The sequence below is a fragment of the Ranitomeya variabilis genome, chromosome 5 (genome assembly GCF_051348905.1).
Source record: "Ranitomeya variabilis isolate aRanVar5 chromosome 5, aRanVar5.hap1, whole genome shotgun sequence".
Lineage (NCBI taxonomy): Eukaryota > Metazoa > Chordata > Amphibia > Anura > Dendrobatidae > Ranitomeya > Ranitomeya variabilis.
Window position 1 is genome coordinate 81,916,874 of NC_135236.1, and position 20,778 is coordinate 81,937,651.

Consider the following 20,778-nt stretch of genomic DNA (forward strand, 5'->3'; position numbering starts at 1 on the left):
TAGAAGTGGCCGGGTAGCATGCCTACGTTTTTTTATCCCTAGATGCCCAGCGCCAGCCGGAGAACTACCTAATCCTAGCAGAGGAAAAGACAGTCCTGGCTCACCTCTAGAGAAATTTTCCCAAAAGGCAGACAGAGGCCCCCACATATATTGGCGGTGATTTTAGATGAAATGACAAACGTAGTATGAAAATAGGTTTAGCAAAAATCGAGGTCCGCTTACTAGATAGAAAGAAGACAGAAAGGGCACTTTCATGGTCAGCAGAAAACCCTATCAAAACACCATCCAGAAATTACTTTAAGACTCTAGCATTAACTCATAACACCAGAGTGGCAATTTCCGCTCACAAGAGCTTTCCAGACACAGTAACGAAACAGCAGCTGTGAACAGGAACAAAATGCAAAAACACACAAGGACAAAAGTCCAACTTAGCTGGGAGTTGTCTAGTAGCAGGAACATGCACAGAAAGGCTTCTGATTACATTGTTGACCGGCATGAAACTGACAGAGGAGCAAGGTTATATAGCGACTCCCACATCCTGATAGGAGCAGGTGAACAGAGGGGATGATGCACACAAGTACAATTCCACAAGTGGCCACCGGGGGAGCCCAGAATCCAATTTCACAACACCTTGCGTGACGTCACGGTCATGTGATTGCTCACGTGACTTGCTACAGATAGCACAGTGGACCAATTTCCTACTAGTTTCGGAATAGGACGCATTCCTTCATCAGGGATGGTCCGTTCTAGATGTCCTCCACCTATATAGCCCGCATTGGTCATGTGTCCACATCATATATTAAAGGCAAAAAGCTCAATCTCACTATTCAAGCCCTTCGGTACTAGAGTGTCCAGTTGAAATATCATTTTTGTTTCCTCCCTGGACATCTGCTGAATATAATTTCCTCTCCGCCAGCTTTTATTAACGACTTTAAGGCCTGTGATTAGAATATCCACACTTGCGCCATTATGATGAGTGAAAAAATGTTTCGACAGCGGGTGGCCTTGAAATTTTTTATTAATGTTTCTCAAATGTTCATTGATCCTTATTTTCAAAGGTCGTTTAGTTCGACCTATATATAATTTGTTGCAGGGGCATTTAATAGAGTAAATAACCCCTGTCGTATTGCAAGATATAAAATCTTTTATTCGCCACTCCGTGCTTCCATTAGTAAGTGAGAGTTGTTTTTTTGTTTTTAATAATTTACACGCTTTACACTTCATGCAGGGATAGAACCCATGACCTCTGGACATGTGAGGATATTTGTTTGCACCATGGACGTGTGGAACCGTAGGAGCTATTGTATTTCCCAGATTGCTAGCCTTTCTGTAGATAAACAGAGGGTGCTCAGGAAGTTTGTCCCCCAAAATTTTATCTTCTTTAAGAATGTCCCAATGTCTTTTTACTATCTTCCTAAGAAGATGCGTATTTGCATTATACTGTGTAATAATGGGGACTGTTTCTAGAGGTGACTGTTTTTCACTTCTTCCTTTTATTTGAAGTAGTTTTGATCTGGGTATCTCCTCCACTGTGTTTTTTGCCAAAGATAAGGAGCACGGAGAGTAGCCTTTTTTCATGAATTTATTGGTGAGAAATTCTGCTTCTTGATTAAAATCATGAGTTTGAGAACAATTCCTATGTGCCCTAATTAGCTGGCTCTTGGGTATATTCAAAAGCCAGCTAGGAAGATGACAGCTGTCTAGCGAAATGTAATTATTAGTATCCGTGGGCTTGTGAAAACACACCCGCTCCTCTGATCAAATTTTACCTATACACACCCGCTCCTCTGATCAAATTTTACCTAATACACACCCGCTCCTCTGATCAAATTTTACCTAATACACACCCGCTCCTCTGATCAAATTTTACCTAAAAATAAACGTGACAATCACCCTTTTTTTCAATTAGGTCAAAAAAAAGTAGGAAAAGAGGCTGTAGGGGCGGGAAACTTACCCAAAAAAAGAGGGAACAGAACAACAAAAAAGAACTAGACAAAGGGGAGGAGGAACAACAACAAAAAATATTCAATCTAAGTAAACATAGATTGGAGAAAAATGAAATCTCTCTATTAAACAAAGGATTGAAGTATGCTCCAAACACAAAATTTGACAAATTCCAGGCCTTCATTGGCATTAAATTATTTATGAGGCAACTAGCCATTAAAAAACATTTTTTAAAAACTAAAGATACCAGTAGTAGTGCTACTAGTCCTCCCTCTTTCCAGGTGGACCCTATTGTACACACTTCATTAAGGGTTAAATCGAATTTCAACCCAGTTCAAGAGTACTCTGAATCTTTTGAAGCATTTCAAAAGAACGTCATACGAGATATTAGAAAAATTTCAGACAAGAGGTGCTCAAATTTTAGAAATAACCTAACATATAATGAACGTAAGGCTTTAAAACAAATTCAAGACAATAAGGCAATAACAATTAGACCAGCCGACAAAGGGGGAAGTATAGTCATTCTAAATTCGGTAGACTATACGAAAGAATCCCTACGCCTACTTGGTGATCAGCAGACCTATAGCCTCTTACCAAGAGATCCAACAAATAGGTACATCCAAGAATTGAAGGATTTGACTAAAAGAGGTCGGGAACAAGGTATCCTTAATAAACAAGAGTTCACTTTTATAAATACAGAGCATCCAAGGATACCCTACTTCTATTATCTTCCTAAAATTCATAAAAATCAAACCAATCCCCCCGGGAGACCTATTATATCAGGTATAGGTTGTTTGACAGCAAATATGTCAAAATATGTAGACTGTCATCTACAAAAATTGGTCCCGGGACTTCCATCTTACCTGAAAGATAGTACACATATTTTGAAAATTCTGGATGAGATAGAATGGAAAGAGCATTACATCATGGGTACATTGGACATTACTTCTTTGTATACCGTCATTCAACATGAGAAAGGGTGTGAGGCGGCAAAATTCTTTATGGAACAACAGGGAATTCTCCCCAAAAAACAGGTCTCTTTTATTTTAGAATGTATGCACTTTATATTGACTCACAATTATTTTAAATATGAAGCGAACTACTACTCCCAGCAGTGGGGTACTGCTATGGGTACCAGGTTCGCGCCAAGTTATGCTAATCTATACGTAGGTAGATGGGAACATCATGCCATCTATGATAGGGGGCATCTTGGTGCGAATCTGGTACTCTGGCAAAGATTTATCGACGATATTGTTTTTATCTGGTCTGGTGGTCCAAATTTATTACTAGATTTTATTGCTAATTTAAATAAAAATTCATATTTTTTAAAATTTTCTGGTACCACCAGTACTGAATCCATAATTTTTTTAGATCTTAATATTTTTATTAGCAATGGGAAAATTCATACCAAGACTTTTCACAAGCCCACGGATACTAATAATTACATTTCGCTAGACAGCTGTCATCTTCCTAGCTGGCTTTTGAATATACCCAAGAGCCAGCTAATTAGGGCACATAGGAATTGTTCTCAAACTCATGATTTTAATCAAGAAGCAGAATTTCTCACCAATAAATTCATGAAAAAAGGCTACTCTCCGTGCTCCTTATCTTTGGCAAAAAACACAGTGGAGGAGATACCCAGATCAAAACTACTTCAAATAAAAGGAAGAAGTGAAAAACAGTCACCTCTAGAAACAGTCCCCATTATTACACAGTATAATGCAAATACGCATCTTCTTAGGAAGATAGTAAAAAGACATTGGGACATTCTTAAAGAAGATAAAATTTTGGGGGACAAACTTCCTGAGCACCCTCTGTTTATCTACAGAAAGGCTAGCAATCTGGGAAATACAATAGCTCCTACGGTTCCACACGTCCATGGTGCAAACAAATATCCTCACATGTCCAGAGGTCATGGTGTTGTGAATTTGGATTCTGGGCTCCCCCGGTGGCTACTGGTGGAATTGAACTGGTGTCTTTATCTTCTCTGTTCACCTGTTCCCATCAAGATGTGGGAGTCGCTATATAACCTTGCTGCTCTGTTAGTTGCTTGCCGGTCAACAATGTTATCAGAAGCCTCTCTGTGCTTGTTCCTGCTCCTAGACAACTACTAGATAAGTTGGACTCTTGTCCATGTTTGTTTTTGCATTTTGTTCCAGTTCACAGCTGTAGTTTCGTTACTGTGTCTGGAAAGCTCTTGTGAACGGGAATTGCCACTCTGGTGTTATGAGTTAATGCCAGAGTTTTAAAGTAATTTCTGGATGGTGTTTTTTGATAGGGTTTTCAGCTGACCATGAAAGTGTCCTTTCTGTCTTCTGCTATGTAGTAAGTGGACCTCAAATTTGCTAAACCTATTTTCATACTACGTTTGTTATTTCATCTCAACTCACCGCCAATACATGTGGGGGGCCTCTGTCTCCTTTCGGGGTATTTCTCTAGAGGTGAGCTAGGACTAATATTTTCCTCTGCTAGCTTTATTTAGTCCTCCGGCTGGGCTGGGCATCTAGAATCAACGTAGGCATGCTACCCGGCCACTGCTAGTTGTGCGTTAGGTTTAGTTCATGGTCAGCTCAGTTCCCATCTTCCAAGAGCTAGTTCCTATATATGCTTATGCTATGTTCTCTTGCCATTGAGATCATGACAGTTTGACCGGCCAACAAAGTGTTAATTGTTTGGGCTGAAGCAGGAGAAAAAGAAGTGTTGAAGGGAAATTTTTTTTTTTTTTTCTTTTCCCCCTCAGAGTTTTGCTGCCTAGCCCTTAATTGCTGTCTAGCTGCTTCTTACCTCCTCTTAACCCTTGAATGGCTCTGTGTCCACCTGTTTGTAATGGATCTTCAGAGTGTAACTGCAGGTTTGAATAATCTCGCCACGAAGGTACAAAATTTGCAAGATTTTGTTTGTCATGCACCTGTATCTGAGCCGAGAATTCCTTTGCCGGAATTTTTCTCGGGGAATAGATCCGGGTTTCAGAATTTTCGAAATAATTGCAAATTATTTTTGTCTCTGAAATCTCGCTCTGCCGGAGACCCTGCACAGCAGGTCAGGATTGTGATTTCCTTGCTCCGGGGCGACCCTCAAGACTGGGCTTTTTCATTGACACCAGGAGATCCTGCGTTGCTCAATGTGGATGCGTTTTTTCTGGCCTTGGGGTTGCTTTATGACGAACCTCATTTGGAGCTTCAGGCAGAAAAAACTTTGATGTCCCTATCTCAGGGGCAAGATGAAGCGGAAATTTACTGCCAAAGATTCCGTAAATGGTCTGTGCTTACTCAGTGGAATGAGTGCGCCCTGGCGGCGACTTTCAGAGAGGGTCTCTCTGATGCCATTAAGGATGTTATGGTGGGGTTCCCTGTGCCTGCGGGTCTGAATGAGTCCATGACAATGGCTATTCAGATCGATAGGCGTTTGCGGGAGCGCAAACCAGTGCACCATCTGGCGGTGTCCACTGAGAAGTCGACAGAGAGTATGCAGTGTGATAGAATTCTGTCCCGAAGCGAGCGGCAGAATTTTAGACGGAAAAATGGGTTGTGTTTCTATTGTGGTGATTCTACTCATGTTATATCAGCATGCTCTAAGCGCACTAAAAAGCTTGGTAAATCTGTTTCCATTTGCACCTTACCGTCTAAATTTATTCTATCTGTGACCCTGATTTGCTCTTTGTCATCTATTACCACGGACGCCTATGTCGACTCTGGCGCCGCTTTGAGTCTTATGGATTGGTCCTTTGCCAAACGCTGTGGGTATGATTTAGAGCCTTTGGAGACTCCTATTCCTCTGAAGGGGATTGACTCCACCCCATTGGCTAATAATAAACCACAATACTGGACACAAGTAACTATGCGTATTAATCCGGATCACCAGGAGATTATTCGCTTTCTGGTGCTGTATAATCTACATGATGATTTGGTGCTAGGATTGCCTTGGCTGCAATCTCACAACCCAGTCCTCGACTGGAGAGCTATGTCTGTGTTGAGCTGGGGATGTAAGGGGGCTCATGGGGATGTACCTGTGGTTTCCATTTCATCATCCATTCCCTCTGAAATTCCTGAGTTCCTGTCTGACTATCGTGACGTCTTTGAAGAATCCAAGCTTGGTTCGTTACCTCCGCACCGAGAGTGCGATTGTGCCATAGATTTAATCCCGGGTAGTAAATACCCAAAGGGTCGTTTATTTAATCTGTCTGTGCCTGAACATGCTGCTATGCGAGAATATATAAAGGAGTCCTTGGAAAAGGGACATATTCGTCCATCGTCATCTCCCTTAGGAGCCGGTTTTTTCTTTGTGTCAAAAAAAGACGGCTCTTTGAGACCATGTATTGATTATCGGCTTTTGAATAAAATCACTGTTAAATATCAATACCCATTGCCGTTGCTGACTGATTTGTTTGCTCGCATAAAGGGGGCCAAGTGGTTCTCTAAGATTGACCTTCGTGGGGCGTATAATTTGGTGCGAATCAGGCAGGGGGATGAGTGGAAAACCGCATTTAATACGCCCGAGGGCCACTTTGAGTATTTAGTGATGCCTTTTGGTCTTTCTAATGCTCCGTCAGTTTTCCAGTCCTTTATGCATGATATTTTTCGCGATTATTTGGATAAATTTATGATTGTGTATCTGGATGATATTCTGATTTTTTCGGATGACTGGGACTCTCATGTCCAGCAAGTCAGGAGGGTTTTTCAGGTTTTGCGGTCTAATTCTTTGTGTGTGAAGGGTTCTAAGTGTGTTTTTGGGGTACAGAGGATTTCCTTTTTGGGATATATTTTTTCCCCCTCTTCCATTGAAATGGATCCTGTCAAGGTTCAAGCTATTTGTGATTGGACGCAGCCCTCTTCTCTTAAGAGTCTTCAGAAATTTTTGGGCTTTGCTAACTTTTATCGTCGATTTATTGCTGGTTTTTCGGATATTGCTAAGCCATTGACCGATTTGACTAAGAAGGGTGCTGATGTTGCTGATTGGTCCCCTGATGCTGTGGAGGCCTTTCGGGAGCTTAAGCGCCGTTTTTCCTCTGCCCCTGTGTTGCGTCAGCCTGATGTTGCTCTACCTTTTCAGGTTGAGGTCGACGCTTCTGAGATCGGAGCTGGGGCAGTGTTGTCGCAGAAAAGTTCTGACTGCTCCGTGATGAGGCCTTGTGCCTTCTTTTCCCGTAAATTTTCGCCCGCTGAGCGGAATTATGATGTTGGGAATCGGGAGCTTTTGGCCATGAAGTGGGCTTTTGAGGAGTGGCGCCATTGGCTTGAGGGGGCCAGACATCAGGTGGTGGTATTGACTGACCACAAAAATTTGATTTATCTTGAGACCGCCAGGCGCCTGAATCCTAGACAGGCGCGCTGGTCATTATTTTTCTCTCGGTTTAATTTTGTGGTGTCATACCTACCGGGTTCTAAGAATGTTAAGGCGGATGCCCTTTCTAGGAGTTTTGAGCCTGACTCGCCTGGTAACTCTGAGCCCACAGGTATCCTTAAGGATGGAGTGGTATTGTCAGCCGTTTCTCCAGACCTGCGGCGGGCCTTGCAGGAGTTTCAGGCGGAGAGACCTGATCGTTGCCCACCTGATAAACTGTTTGTTCCTGATGATTGGACCAGTAGAGTCATCTCTGAGGTTCATTCTTCTGCGTTGGCAGGTCATCCTGGCATTTTTGGTACCAGGGATTTGGTGGCAAGGTCCTTCTGGTGGCCTTCCCTGTCACGAGATGTGCGAGGCTTTGTGCAGTCTTGTGACGTTTGTGCTCGGGCCAAGCCTTGTTGTTCTCGGGCTAGTGGATTATTGTTGCCCTTGCCTATTCCTAAGAGGCCTTGGACGCACATCTCGATGGATTTTATTTCAGATCTGCCTGTTTCTCAGAAGATGTCTGTCATCTGGGTGGTGTGTGACCGTTTTTCTAAGATGGTCCATTTGGTTCCTCTGCCCAAGTTACCTTCTTCTTCCGAGTTGGTTCCTCTGTTTTTTCAAAATGTTGTTCGTTTGCATGGTATTCCTGAGAATATCGTTTCTGACAGAGGGACCCAATTCGTGTCTAGATTTTGGCGGGCATTCTGTGCTAGGATGGGCATAGATTTATCTTTTTCGTCCGCTTTCCATCCTCAGACGAATGGCCAGACCGAGCGGATTAATCAGACCCTGGAGACATATCTGAGGTGTTTTGTGTCTGCTGACCAGGATGATTGGGTTGCTTTTTTGCCATTGGCGGAGTTCGCTCTCAATAATCGGGCCAGCTCTGCCACTTTGGTGTCCCCGTTTTTCTGTAATTCGGGGTTTCATCCTCGATTTTCCTCTGGTCAGGTGGAATCTTCGGATTGTCCTGGAGTGGATGCTGTGGTGGAGAGATTGCATCAGATCTGGGGGCAGGTGGTGGACAATTTGAGGTTGTCCCAGGAGAAGACTCGGCTTTTTGCCAACCGCCACCGTCGTGTTGGTCCTCGGCTTTCTGTTGGGGATTTGGTGTGGTTGTCTTCTCGTTTTGTCCCTATGAGGGTCTCTTCTCCTAAGTTTAAGCCTCGGTTTATCGGCCCGTATAAGATATTGGAGATTCTTAACCCTGTTTCCTTCCGTTTGGACCTCCCTGCATCCTTTTCTATTCATAACGTTTTTCATCGGTCATTATTGCGCAGGTATGAGGTACCGGTTGTGCCTTCCGTTGAGCCTCCTGCTCCGGTGTTGGTTGAGGGTGAGTTGGAGTACGTTGTGGAGAAAATCTTGGACTCTCGTGTTTCCAGACGGAGACTCCAGTATCTGGTCAAGTGGAAGGGATACGGCCAGGAGGATAATTCTTGGGTGAATGCATCTGATGTTCATGCCTCCGATCTGGTTCGTGCCTTTCATAGGGCCCATCCTGATCGCCCTGGTGGTTCTGGTGAGGGTTCGGTGCCCCCTCCTTGAGGGGGGGGTACTGTTGTGAATTTGGATTCTGGGCTCCCCCGGTGGCTACTGGTGGAATTGAACTGGTGTCTTTATCTTCTCTGTTCACCTGTTCCCATCAAGATGTGGGAGTCGCTATATAACCTTGCTGCTCTGTTAGTTGCTTGCCGGTCAACAATGTTATCAGAAGCCTCTCTGTGCTTGTTCCTGCTCCTAGACAACTACTAGATAAGTTGGACTCTTGTCCATGTTTGTTTTTGCATTTTGTTCCAGTTCACAGCTGTAGTTTCGTTACTGTGTCTGGAAAGCTCTTGTGAACGGGAATTGCCACTCTGGTGTTATGAGTTAATGCCAGAGTTTTAAAGTAATTTCTGGATGGTGTTTTTTGATAGGGTTTTCAGCTGACCATGAAAGTGTCCTTTCTGTCTTCTGCTATGTAGTAAGTGGACCTCAAATTTGCTAAACCTATTTTCATACTACGTTTGTTATTTCATCTCAACTCACCGCCAATACATGTGGGGGGCCTCTGTCTCCTTTCGGGGTATTTCTCTAGAGGTGAGCTAGGACTAATATTTTCCTCTGCTAGCTTTATTTAGTCCTCCGGCTGGGCTGGGCATCTAGAATCAACGTAGGCATGCTACCCGGCCACTGCTAGTTGTGCGTTAGGTTTAGTTCATGGTCAGCTCAGTTCCCATCTTCCAAGAGCTAGTTCCTATATATGCTTATGCTATGTTCTCTTGCCATTGAGATCATGACATCATGGGTTCTATCCCTGCATGAAGTGTAAAGCGTGTAAATTATTAAAAACAAAAAAACAACTCTCACTTACTAATGGAAGCACGGAGTGGCGAATAAAAGATTTTATATCTTGCAATACGACAGGGGTTATTTACTCTATTAAATGCCCCTGCAACAAATTATATATAGGTCGAACTAAACGACCTTTGAAAATAAGGATCAATGAACATTTGAGAAACATTAATAAAAAATTTCAAGGCCACCCGCTGTCGAAACATTTTTTCACTCATCATAATGGCGCAAGTGTGGATATTCTAATCACAGGCCTTAAAGTCGTTAATAAAAGCTGGCGGAGAGGAAATTATATTCAGCAGATGTCCAGGGAGGAAACAAAAATGATATTTCAACTGGACACTCTAGTACCGAAGGGCTTGAATAGTGAGATTGAGCTTTTTGCCTTTAATATATGATGTGGACACATGACCAATGCGGGCTATATAGGTGGAGGACATCTAGAACGGACCATCCCTGATGAAGGAATACGTCCTATTCCGAAACTAGTAGGAAATTGGTCCACTGTGCTATCTGTAGCAAGTCACGTGAGCAATCACATGACCGTGACGTCACGCAAGGTCCTGCAGAGGCAGAGAACCGAGAGCTGCACAACAGCGCATAGTCGCTACTAGCAGTGAGCGAGCATAGGGCTGTTTTGCCGCCGGCCGGGGCACTGCCTGGAGCCCGCTCACGTGAAAGCAAAAGAGAAAAAAGGAAAAAAAACTCCACCGAAGCCGCATTTTTCCACATTTGGACTTTTACAAAGACCGATTAAAGGGAACTGTGGACATTATCGACTGTACCGCACCAGGTAAAAATTCAATTTATTATCTTGCTCAGAATTGGAGCCCGCTCACGTGAAAGCAAAAGAGAAAAAAGGAAAAAAAACTCCACCGAAGCCGCATTTTTCCACATTTGGACTTTTACAAAGACCGATTAAAGGGAACTGTGGACATTATCGACTGTACCGCACCAGGTAAAAATTCAATTTATTATCTTGCTCAGAATTTTCTTATGGTAATGTCGTGCTCCACGGTGGAGTTATTTTAAAACACAACACAAATATATTTTTTAATAGTTTTTAAAGTCATATAAAAGGTGCAAATACTTATTGTTTTTTGGAGGTATCTAGTGGCTACAAAACTGGAGAACCCAGCGCGGATCATTTTGATATATATACCTGTTTATAGCTACTAATACAGAAGGGTGGCACTGTATTTGTATCTGCTGCAGGATTCACAGTTTCTGAAGCGCTACTGGAGTCTTTAATTTTATCTCTTTTTTATGAATTCTAGAAATGTTTTTGACGTTCAAGTGACATGAGCGAGTGAGTGATGGGATGTAGGGAGTGAAGGAAAGATCTGAGGGAAGACATGATGTTAGAGACAGCGGAAAGACAATCACTTGTATTTTATAGTAATGCAGGAGTGATGTCAGGAGATGATGTGTATAACTTGGTGTCATCAGTATAGTGATGGTACTTAAACCAAATCTACTGATAGTTTGTCCAACAGAGGCAGTATATAAGGAGAAGAGGAGGGGGTCTAGGACTGAACCTTGAGGAACCCAGACAGTGAAGGGAAAAGGAGAGGAAGAATACAGTGACGGAATGGTCGGAGGAGTAGGAGGAGAACCAGGAGAGGGCTGTGTCCTTAAGCCTGATAGAGCATAGTGAGGAGGAGCTGGTGATTCACAGTGTTGAATGCTGCAGAGAGATCCAGGAGGATTAGCATAGAGTAATGACCATTAGATTTAGCTGTTAGTAGATCATTAGAGACTCTAGTGAGGGCAGTTTCTGTAGAGTGTAAAGAGCGGAAACCAGATTGTAGAAGGTCAGGAAGAGAGTTATCTGAGAGATAGCGGATTAGTCGGGAGTGGACTGAGCGTTCCACTAAAGACACTAAAAGGTTCAAGCAAATTGTCAGCAGCAACGGGAGAGAAAACACCACTGGGACTCACCCTACTCGCGTTGTACCACTCAATCTATTAACTTTTAAGTATGTTTGTTTCCTTCTGTATGACAATTTATACAATCACATCAAAGAATAATTGATAGAATTGTTCATAATTTGTATCATTTTGTTGTAAACAAATACAGCTCCTATGGGTCCATGAATTAGGCTTATGGTTGTCAGCAAATTACAATCCTCTCAAGACAGAGATACATACATCTCTCTGGCACACAATCCTTCTTTATTTACACTGCCCACAAGATGCAGGGAATCACACATAGAACTAATAAGACACAGAGATTTAGACAGGACATTATATAAGACAGAACAGGATCAAATCTAGTCCTTTCATCTTTTACCGGCACAGCACTTGAACCTTTTACTGTGTTTTATACACTAGCCATTAGAGTTTTTTAAAACTCCTACTTCCTGTACTTTCAGGAGTTTTCAGCTGGCTCCAAACTATCATACACCTCTTTATGTACATGTGTTGTTTCTTGAAACAACCGGAAGTTTGAGTTTAAAAAAACCCTAGTGGCCAGTGTTTCAGGAAACAACACATGTACACAGCCACAGTGGTCAGACCCAACCGCATAATTTGTATTTATGCACTAAATGAGAGGGTGCAAAGTTCATTGTGGAGGGAGGGGGATGAGGTCAACTGTGACATCCTATTGTGATGGGTGGATCCTATGGTATCAGCTGTGCATAGAGTTGTATGATAGTATGGAGCCCGCTAAAAACTCTTCCTGAAAGTACAGGAAGTATAAGTCTAAAAAAGCCCCAGTGGCCAGTGTGAAAATTGCAAGATTTCTATTATTTTTAATACAGATTGTGATATGGAACAAAAATTAAAAAAAATACATTTAACTCAAAAACTTGATTTAAACAATAGGACATTTTCTGATAATAACTTTCCTTTAAAATGTGACAGTATCATTTGCATAGCACAAAAAATCCAACATGATGATCTGATTATATTTTAGAGTTGGCTTTTGGAATGTTTTATCTTTCTTGTGCTTTAGCCTTGCTCTCAGTGAAAAGAGAAGTGAAAAGAGAAGAATCACTTGAAGAGCAATATCATATGGTTGACAATATGAATGCGAGCATTCAGGACAAAGGAGGAAAGTTTTTGGTGTATGATAAAACTTCGGGAAAGCTTCTTGCAAGGTCACTACAAGGTGGAAATGTTAAAAACAAGGGTAAGTTATCTGGGAAGGAAAATGGAACTACAAATACAAGTGTCTTGAACGATGTGACAAAAACACACCGTGTGACAAATAGTATGTCAGTAAGGAAATTGCTCCCACTTCCCTCTCCCGTAGTGACTGACAGGTTGATGTGAATGTATGCGTACACCGCAGCCTGTTCACTTTTGACCAAAGTGGCAGGGATGAGCTCTCGTCATGAGCACCTCAAAATCCTAAAGTGGCCCCGATAAATCATTTCATTTTTTTTAAGTCACTTTTCTTTTTTTTTGCCTTTGTCAGGTAAATGGCCACAGTGCGAACATGCTCTTATACGTGGCATGAATACCAACTCATGCTCCGACTCATTTATTTGGTTTTGCTGTAGTTTTTTTGTACTTTTTACAAAACAGGGGTGTGGCTTCATTTTTTGGTCGTCTGACACCAGGTGAGATTTTAATACTAGAGGATAGGACCGTTCCAATTGGGGTACACCTTGGTGCGGTGGGTTTACATTTTACTGCTTTTTTAATCAAAAACAGTGTTCACCAAGTACCCTGTGTTATTTATTTTTATTTTACTTACAGTATATAGCGCCATTAAGTCCACAGTGCTTTACAGACATTATCATCACTGTCCTCACTGGGGCTCATAATCTACACTGCTCAAAAAATAAAGGGAACACTTAAACAACAGAATATATCTCCAAGTGAATCAAACTTCTGTGAAATCAAACTGTTCACTGAGGAAGCAACACTGTTTGACAATCAATTTCACATGCTGTTGTGCAAATGGAATAGACAACAGATGGATTTTTTTGGCAATTATCAAGACACCCTCAATAAAGGAGTGGTTCTGCAGGTGGGGACCACAGACCACATCTCAGTACCAATGCTTTCTGGCTGATGTTTTGGTCACTTTTGAATATTGGTTGTGCTTTCACACTCGTGGTAGCATGAGACGGACTCTACAACCCACACAAGTGGCTCAGGTAGTGCAGCTCATCCAGGATGGCACATCAATGCGAGCTGTGGCAAGATGGTTTGCTGTGTCTGTCAGCGTAGTGTCCAGAGGCTGGAGGCGCTACCAGGAGACAGGCCAGTACACCAGGAGATGTGGAGGGGGCCGTATGAGGGCAACAACCCAGCAGCAGGACAGCTACCTAAGCCTGTGTGCAAGGAGGAACAGGAGGAGCACTGCCAGAGCCCTGCAAAATGACCTCCAGCAGGCCAGAAATGTGCATGTGTCTGCACAAGCAGTTAGACCATCCTCATGGAGTCAGTTTCTGAGTGCTCAACGTCCACAGATGGGGTTGTGCTCACAGCCCAACACCGTGCAGGATGCTTGGCATTTGCCATAGAAAACCAGGATTGGCAAACTCGCCACTGGCGCCCTGTGCTCTTCACAGATGAAAGCAGGTTCACACTGAGCACATGTGACAGACGTGACAGAGTCTGGAGACGCCGTGGAGAGCGATCTGCTGCCTGCAACATCCTTCAGCATGACCGGTTTGGCAGTGGGTCAGTAATCGTATGGGATGGCATTTCTTTGGAGGGCCGCACAGCCCTCTGTGTGCTCACCAGAGGTAGCCTGACTGCCATTAGGTACAGAGATGAGATCCTCAGACCCCTTGTGAGACCATATGCTGGTGCGGTTGGCCCTGGGTTCCTCCTAATGCAGGACAATGCCAGACCTCATGTTGCTGGAGTGTGTCAGCAGTTCCTGCAAGATGAAGGCATTGAAGCTATGGACTGGCCCACCCGTTCCCCAGACCTGAATCCGATTGAACACATCTGGGACATCATGTCTCGCACCATCCAACCAACGTCACTTTGCACCACAGACTGTCCAGGAGTTGGCAAATGCTTTAGTCCAGGTCTGGGAGGAGATCCCTCAGGAGACCATCCGCTGCCTCATTTGGAGCATGCCCAGGCGTTGTACTGTAGGGAGGTCATACAGGCACGTGGAGGCCACACACACTACTGAGCATCATTTTGACTTATTTTGTGTGTGGCTCCAAATCCAGGTCTCCGTTGGTTAATACATTTGATTTCCATTGATTTTTCTGTGATTTTGTTGTCTGCACATTCAACTTTGTACAGAACAAAGTATGCAATGAGAATATTTCATTCATTCAGATCTAGGATGTGTTATTTGAGTGTTCCCTTTATTTTTTTGAGCAGTGTATATTCCTTATTAGTATGTCTTTGGAATGTGGGAGGAAACCGGAGAACCCAGAAGAAACCCATACAAACATGAGGATGTTTTCCTTGGTGGAATTTGAACCCAGGACCCCAGCGCTGCAATGCTGCAGTGCTAACCGCTGTGCCACCATGCTGCCCTATTTACATGTACTATTAATATTTACTTACAGTACTTACATCTTATTTTGTTTCTATCTTATGGTTTTTTTTAACATATTTGCAGTTTATAATTTAACTATCATTAAACCATACAGCGTTTTTATCCTCTGATACTTTATTAGCTCTTATGTTTATATTTTTCAGCTATCTTTGAAATATATCACTTTCTTCCAATGCGATTGAATAAAACATCTAACAGAGTGCTCGTTGCCTTAAGACTGAAAAACACAAATCTCTACCTCTCCTGTAATAACACTGATCTGAAACTACAGGTAAGTCCGACTCCTTACTGCTCTTTATGGTTAGTTAAGGTGCAGTATTGAGCCTAGGAGAGACATGTTATAACAGCAAAGACGCTCTCATCATCAATATAGGCATCAGATATAACATACTGGCTATATAAAATATAAAGAGCTCTTATTAATAAGCTAGGATGTTTTCTATAGCAACTAATCAGATCCCACACGCCTAGTACAGTAGATACATCAATGATCTGACAATATAGATTAACCAATATTATGTGTAAAATAGGACCTATCACTTGTTATAAATATGTATTTTCTTACCTGGTGTAATTGCCACTGTTCTTCTGAATCCGGCGATGTTTTTCTTTTGTTTCTGCTCCTCTCCATTCCTGAGATATGGCCTCCTCTTCCCTGTATGCAAATCTGGTCTTTTTATCAAAGTGGGCGTGGTCCTCAAGTGTTCTTTCTGGGGGTCTTCTTGAGGACCACACCCACTTAGGTAACAAGACTAAATTTACATACAGGGAAGAGGAGGACATATCTCAGGAATGGAGAGGCACAGGAACAAAAGAAAAACAACATCGGATTCAGGAGAACAGCAGCCATAATGCCAAGTAAGAAAATTTCTGTATTTTTATGGCAAGTGACACGTCCTTTAAAAGTTGTTTTTTATTATTTAAACAACCTATCCTGATACTAATAATTGTCAAAGGGATTTGTTTGTGCTATTTTTCTAAACTTTTTAGGCTCTTGTTTGATGCTCCTTAGAATTAGGCCTCTATTTTTACTTACGAGTGCTATCAGTATTTTTTTATGGATTGCACTTGTACCTGTGATATTATATCTGTCCATTCACATGTCCGATTCTTTTCGTCGGACTGCGTGATCAGAGGAAAATATTGGAGACATTTCCGATTTTGATCCCAGGGTTGGAACAAAATCAGAAATGCAAGTCAATAGGTCTGTGAAAAAAAATTAGACTGCACTCAGAAGACATCCAAGTGAGGTCCAATTTTTACAGGCTCTCAGAATGAAGAAGGTGGAGACATTTTTTTTATGGCATCAACATCTGGCAGTAGAAGCAGCCATATGTTGCACATTAGGGAAATGTTCATGGGAGGAAAGATTTAGTAGAACCTAGGAGATCTGTCAGCTCTGCCATGAATTTGAAAGCTCTTCCCATTTCCAGGAGAACGTTCTGGAATAGTCGGCATGTATGCTTAATAGTCAGCTGTACAATATGTGGGAACTCTAACTCCGTTTTGCTTATTTTTATTCAGGAAAATGCTGAACTTAAAAAAAACAGTATCAGTGTAGACAACAATATCGGACCATTCCTCTTCCTCAGAGAAGACAAGCTGAACTATACAACGTTTCAGTCCATCATGTCTCACCAGTCGTATATCAGCACCATGAATGTTGAGGACAAGCCCGTGGTGATGAGATCAGATATTAATCAAGTATATATAGAAATGAGGTTACATGAAGAAGAACGTGAGGGACAAGGGATAAAGAATCAGCAGCAAGGAAAAGGGAGCCATGATATCACCGACACTGCGTCTTATCCATATGAATGGCTTGGGCTTTCCAGACTTTATGGATTACAGCGTGAAGATCTGAGGGTTTGGAACAATGCAGATATCCTGTGGCTAGATTTAATATCCCATCCTTTCTCAATATCCTATTGAGAAAGTGGAATCCCATTAATTCATTGTTCAGTGTGCATCTGAAGAGGGGTCGTCCTGTGTAAACAGGCAATGAAACTGCAAAATCAGATAATGTAAACCCAGCTGAAGGGTGCATTTAAACTACGTGATGTGCGGTGTTAATCGGCCTGTTTAATAGCCGGTTCACACAGGCGGACCCCAGTTCAGATCTGTAATAGATCGTTCAGTGTACATAGATTGCCATTATTCTCGGCAGCACAGGACCTGTTTGCGCAGGATGATGTGCTGCCGAGGATGATGATCTTTTGTACAAGCCAAAAGATCATCTCGCCCAATGAACAAGATTTTTGCTCATTCATTGGGTGATCATCTTTAGAGTGCACGATTATGAGGAAATGAACGCTCGTATGAAAGCTTGTTCCTGATAATCTTTCAGTGTCAATGGACCTTAAAGGCGTTTTCCCTTTAAAGAAAATCTCAACCTCACTTCAGTTTATTATGAAAAAGCAAAACAAACTGCTCCTTCCTTCCCCTCCCCAGGTCTAATGATGAATTTCTGCCATTGCTCCTGGTGTCAGATATTGGCTGCAGTCCAGACATCAATTCGACACCGAGGCAGCCAATCAGTGAGCTTAGCGGCTCCATCTGTACGGGCAGAGCTGCTCGGTTACTGGCTGCAACGCTCTGTTGACATGACATCAATACTGCAGCCAGTGTTAGACTCCAGTTGCAGTGGCCGAGGCTCAGAGTTGGACCTGGGAAGGATGAGTAAGGCCCAGATTGTTTTATAACAAACTGACCCAGGCACCAGGATTTCGAATCGTATCCTATTACTGTTTTATTATTTCACATAGTTATGCTGTTTTCTTTTTCTTGCTCTTGTGTCTGGACTCAAGAACTACTTGGATTATGGCAGCCAATATTGGGACAAATAAAATAGACAATCCATGAAACTACAAGCTCAGCGTTCCTCCTGTTTTACACAGAAGGTTGACTTTACATTGCCATTTAATGCAATGATTTTGAGAATTGTCAGTAAAGTCAAAGTTTTTGAACCCAATTTTGATTTTTGTTTATTCAAATTAAATTGATAAAATAGTTGTACTGATTATTTCTCTATAAGCAATCAGAGGGTGTTTTTTTAGAATCTATAATAATAATAATAATAATAATAATAATAAAATATATAATGCTATGCCCTTGACAAAACGTTTAAAGCATTATCCATCACTTTTTTTTGTATTATTTTATGAGCAGACCTATTGTCATCTAAAACTAAATGTAAAAATATACTCACGATCCTCCACCTCCTTTTTACCCCAGTGTCATCAGTCTCCTCGCTTCCTCTTCCAGTGTGAATGGAGGGTAACTGCTGCAGCCAAACAGTGACCACAGGGGAGACCAGCTCGTCATTGCTGTGGTCAGTGATTGGCTGCAGTGGTCATGTGCCATCTCCAACATAAGAGAGAAAGTGGAGAGGAGACAAAACACAAGTAGGGTCTTACCTGGGTAGTAATGTAGAAAAATATGCACAACTGCGCTCACATGGGTCGGATGTGTTCACACAACCGTTTAAAGGAAGGCTTAAAACTGCTGCAGACCCATGAAGAGATAAATGCATAGAACTGGAGAAACAAGTGGGTTTTTTGCGCTGCCGTGGAGAAAAAATAAGAAGGATGCTGATCCAATTTCAGGTGGTTTTATCCGTCAACACGTTTCGAAGTCTAAAACTTCTTCATAAGGACAAACCAGTTCAATGAGGGAGACGATCATACTTGGTAAGGGTTATATACAAGGGAGAGCGGGTACAAAGTCTTATGGACGTTTCTTTTACAGGTTGAAGCACTTTCCTCACAGTATCCTTTCTCTGTAGTTTACTCCAAGGCTTTCAAGGCACATTGTTTCTCCCTACATTGCCACAACCCAGCTTTAACACTACAGTCCTGACCAGTGACTCTCCTGACTTGCTCAGCAGTTCCGTGTCCTGTTTTTTCCAATACTGACCCCCTGGAACTCCCACTCGGGACCCTTCCCTTGTCCCCATATCTCCGTTCTGCTAAGACCTGTTACCTTCTGTGTTACAAGCATGAGGTCTCATGGCTAGGCATCCCATACTAGGACCTATCTCCGAAAGGCCTCTCTGTCTCCTTTGCTATTTTTCTTCAGGATCACACTATCCCTAGTCTTCAGTCTCCTCTCACCCAGCACTGCTCACTTTGCTCTTCAAAATCCAACTCCCTAAGCATCAGGAAGCAGTCACTTTTCCCTAACATTAACCTCTCCCATGTAGCCTAATCCCTAAGATTAACTCTATCTTACTCTATAGTCAACTATCTACATATCCATCACATCACTACCTATTGTATCTACATCACAATACATTATAACACGATTCTACTGACCCAATATTTACAAAAGACACATGACATTATTCACATTACAATACAACATATAATGCAACTGGTGTCTTCAAGGGTAGGAACACGATAGCACAGTCCATCACCCTTACAGAATAATAACTAAACAGCTCAAAATGTACAAAACAAAATTCTGACATTTCCAAAAAATATAGCAGCTGCCCTTCAGTCATAGGCTCCATCCATGGAGTCTGTCAGTTCCTTAATCTGTTGACTATCAACTTTTTGGGCAGCACCAACCACAGCCTCCCAGACACTCAGCAGATAGGTGACTGTTTTTCTTCACCGTAAGTCTACCATTTTCTGCTGACAGTGACTATATATATATTTGGCATTAAATTTCCTGGTGACACGATTAATAGGTATTAGTGTGCAAATCAATAATTTCCATGGTTCCTGCCTTTTTCCCACGTGAGCCATTTGTAACTGCACATTAGAGAAAGTTGTCGTGTGCATTGCATCAACGATATGACACAGAAGCAGATAATGTGTCTGCTGGAAACAATCTATCCCTAAGAAAGGATCCGTGCACCAGGCTATGCAATTCCAACAATAAAACATTTCCAGCGATTACTGACTAAGCAATTATTTCATATAAATTCCTAAAATGAAGCCTCACTTGGAGTTACCATATTGTGGAAGCAGGGGTGGAGCGCAATAGCGACTGCCAGACTGAACCCTGTCCTGGGATGTCCCCGACTTCCCCTGTGTTCTGCCCTACGTGCTCGTTAAGGAGCTTCCTAAAAATCCCCAAAATGAGAAATAAAGAAATTTCACATCTCGTCTTCTAACTTCTACTTTTATACCAGACACTGTCAGATGTTGCTGCATGTCCAATGTACTTCTCTGCTCTCAGATTGACCTTGTACACATCGGCGCATTGGGTTGTCTATAAGGGGCGTCCTTTGGGGACCCTGATCCTCAGACCCTACAGACCCTATTTAGGGCAATGGGGTTACATGACAAGTGAACATTCACATTGGATTGAAGAAATTGTGAACTTCAACTTGCACAATTGTGGACCATGGATGGTGTATTTTGTGCATTTGTACTTGCCAGTTCTTCTCATATTTCCTGTACAAGTCCCCCCTAAAATTATAAAGTGCTGCGGAATATTATTATTATATTTCTAGGTGCCGAGAGGGAAGGAATTTTTTTAACTCTTACAGCAAGCTTAGCTACAGAAGCAAACAATAAAAAAAACAAACAATGTTTGACGCCCCATAAAGATCTCATATGGGCATATTATGTCAATAAATAATTTAAAGGGGTTTTCCATTTAATCTAATAATTTTAAATTCCACCGCAAAAGTATTGTCCCTTGCATTTTCTACCTTCTCCCCCTCCCCAAATGCA

The 20,778-nt window shown here is 42.2% G+C and overlaps 1 protein-coding gene and 1 long non-coding RNA gene across 4 annotated transcripts in view; one reads left to right on the plus strand and one right to left on the minus strand.

The window, feature by feature from the left end:
* LOC143773343 (uncharacterized) overlaps nucleotides 1–18,065 on the plus strand; it is a 38,356-nt gene extending 20,291 nt beyond the window's left edge. For 2 of the 3 annotated variants that reach the window (XM_077260816.1, XM_077260817.1), the window contains exons 3-5: nucleotides 12,569–12,745; nucleotides 15,238–15,365; nucleotides 16,619–18,065. In XM_077260816.1, the coding sequence (XP_077116931.1) occupies nucleotides 12,569–12,745; nucleotides 15,238–15,365; nucleotides 16,619–17,026 (713 nt within the window). In that variant the 3' untranslated portion in view covers nucleotides 17,027–18,065. The remainder of the gene's footprint in view (nucleotides 1–12,568; nucleotides 12,746–15,237; nucleotides 15,366–16,618) is intronic. The other variant, XM_077260818.1, reaches the window with a different exon arrangement.
* Nucleotides 1–20,778, minus strand: part of LOC143773345 (uncharacterized) — a 92,892-nt gene that overhangs the window by 29,294 nt on the left and 42,820 nt on the right. The gene's annotated exons all lie outside the window — the stretch shown is intronic.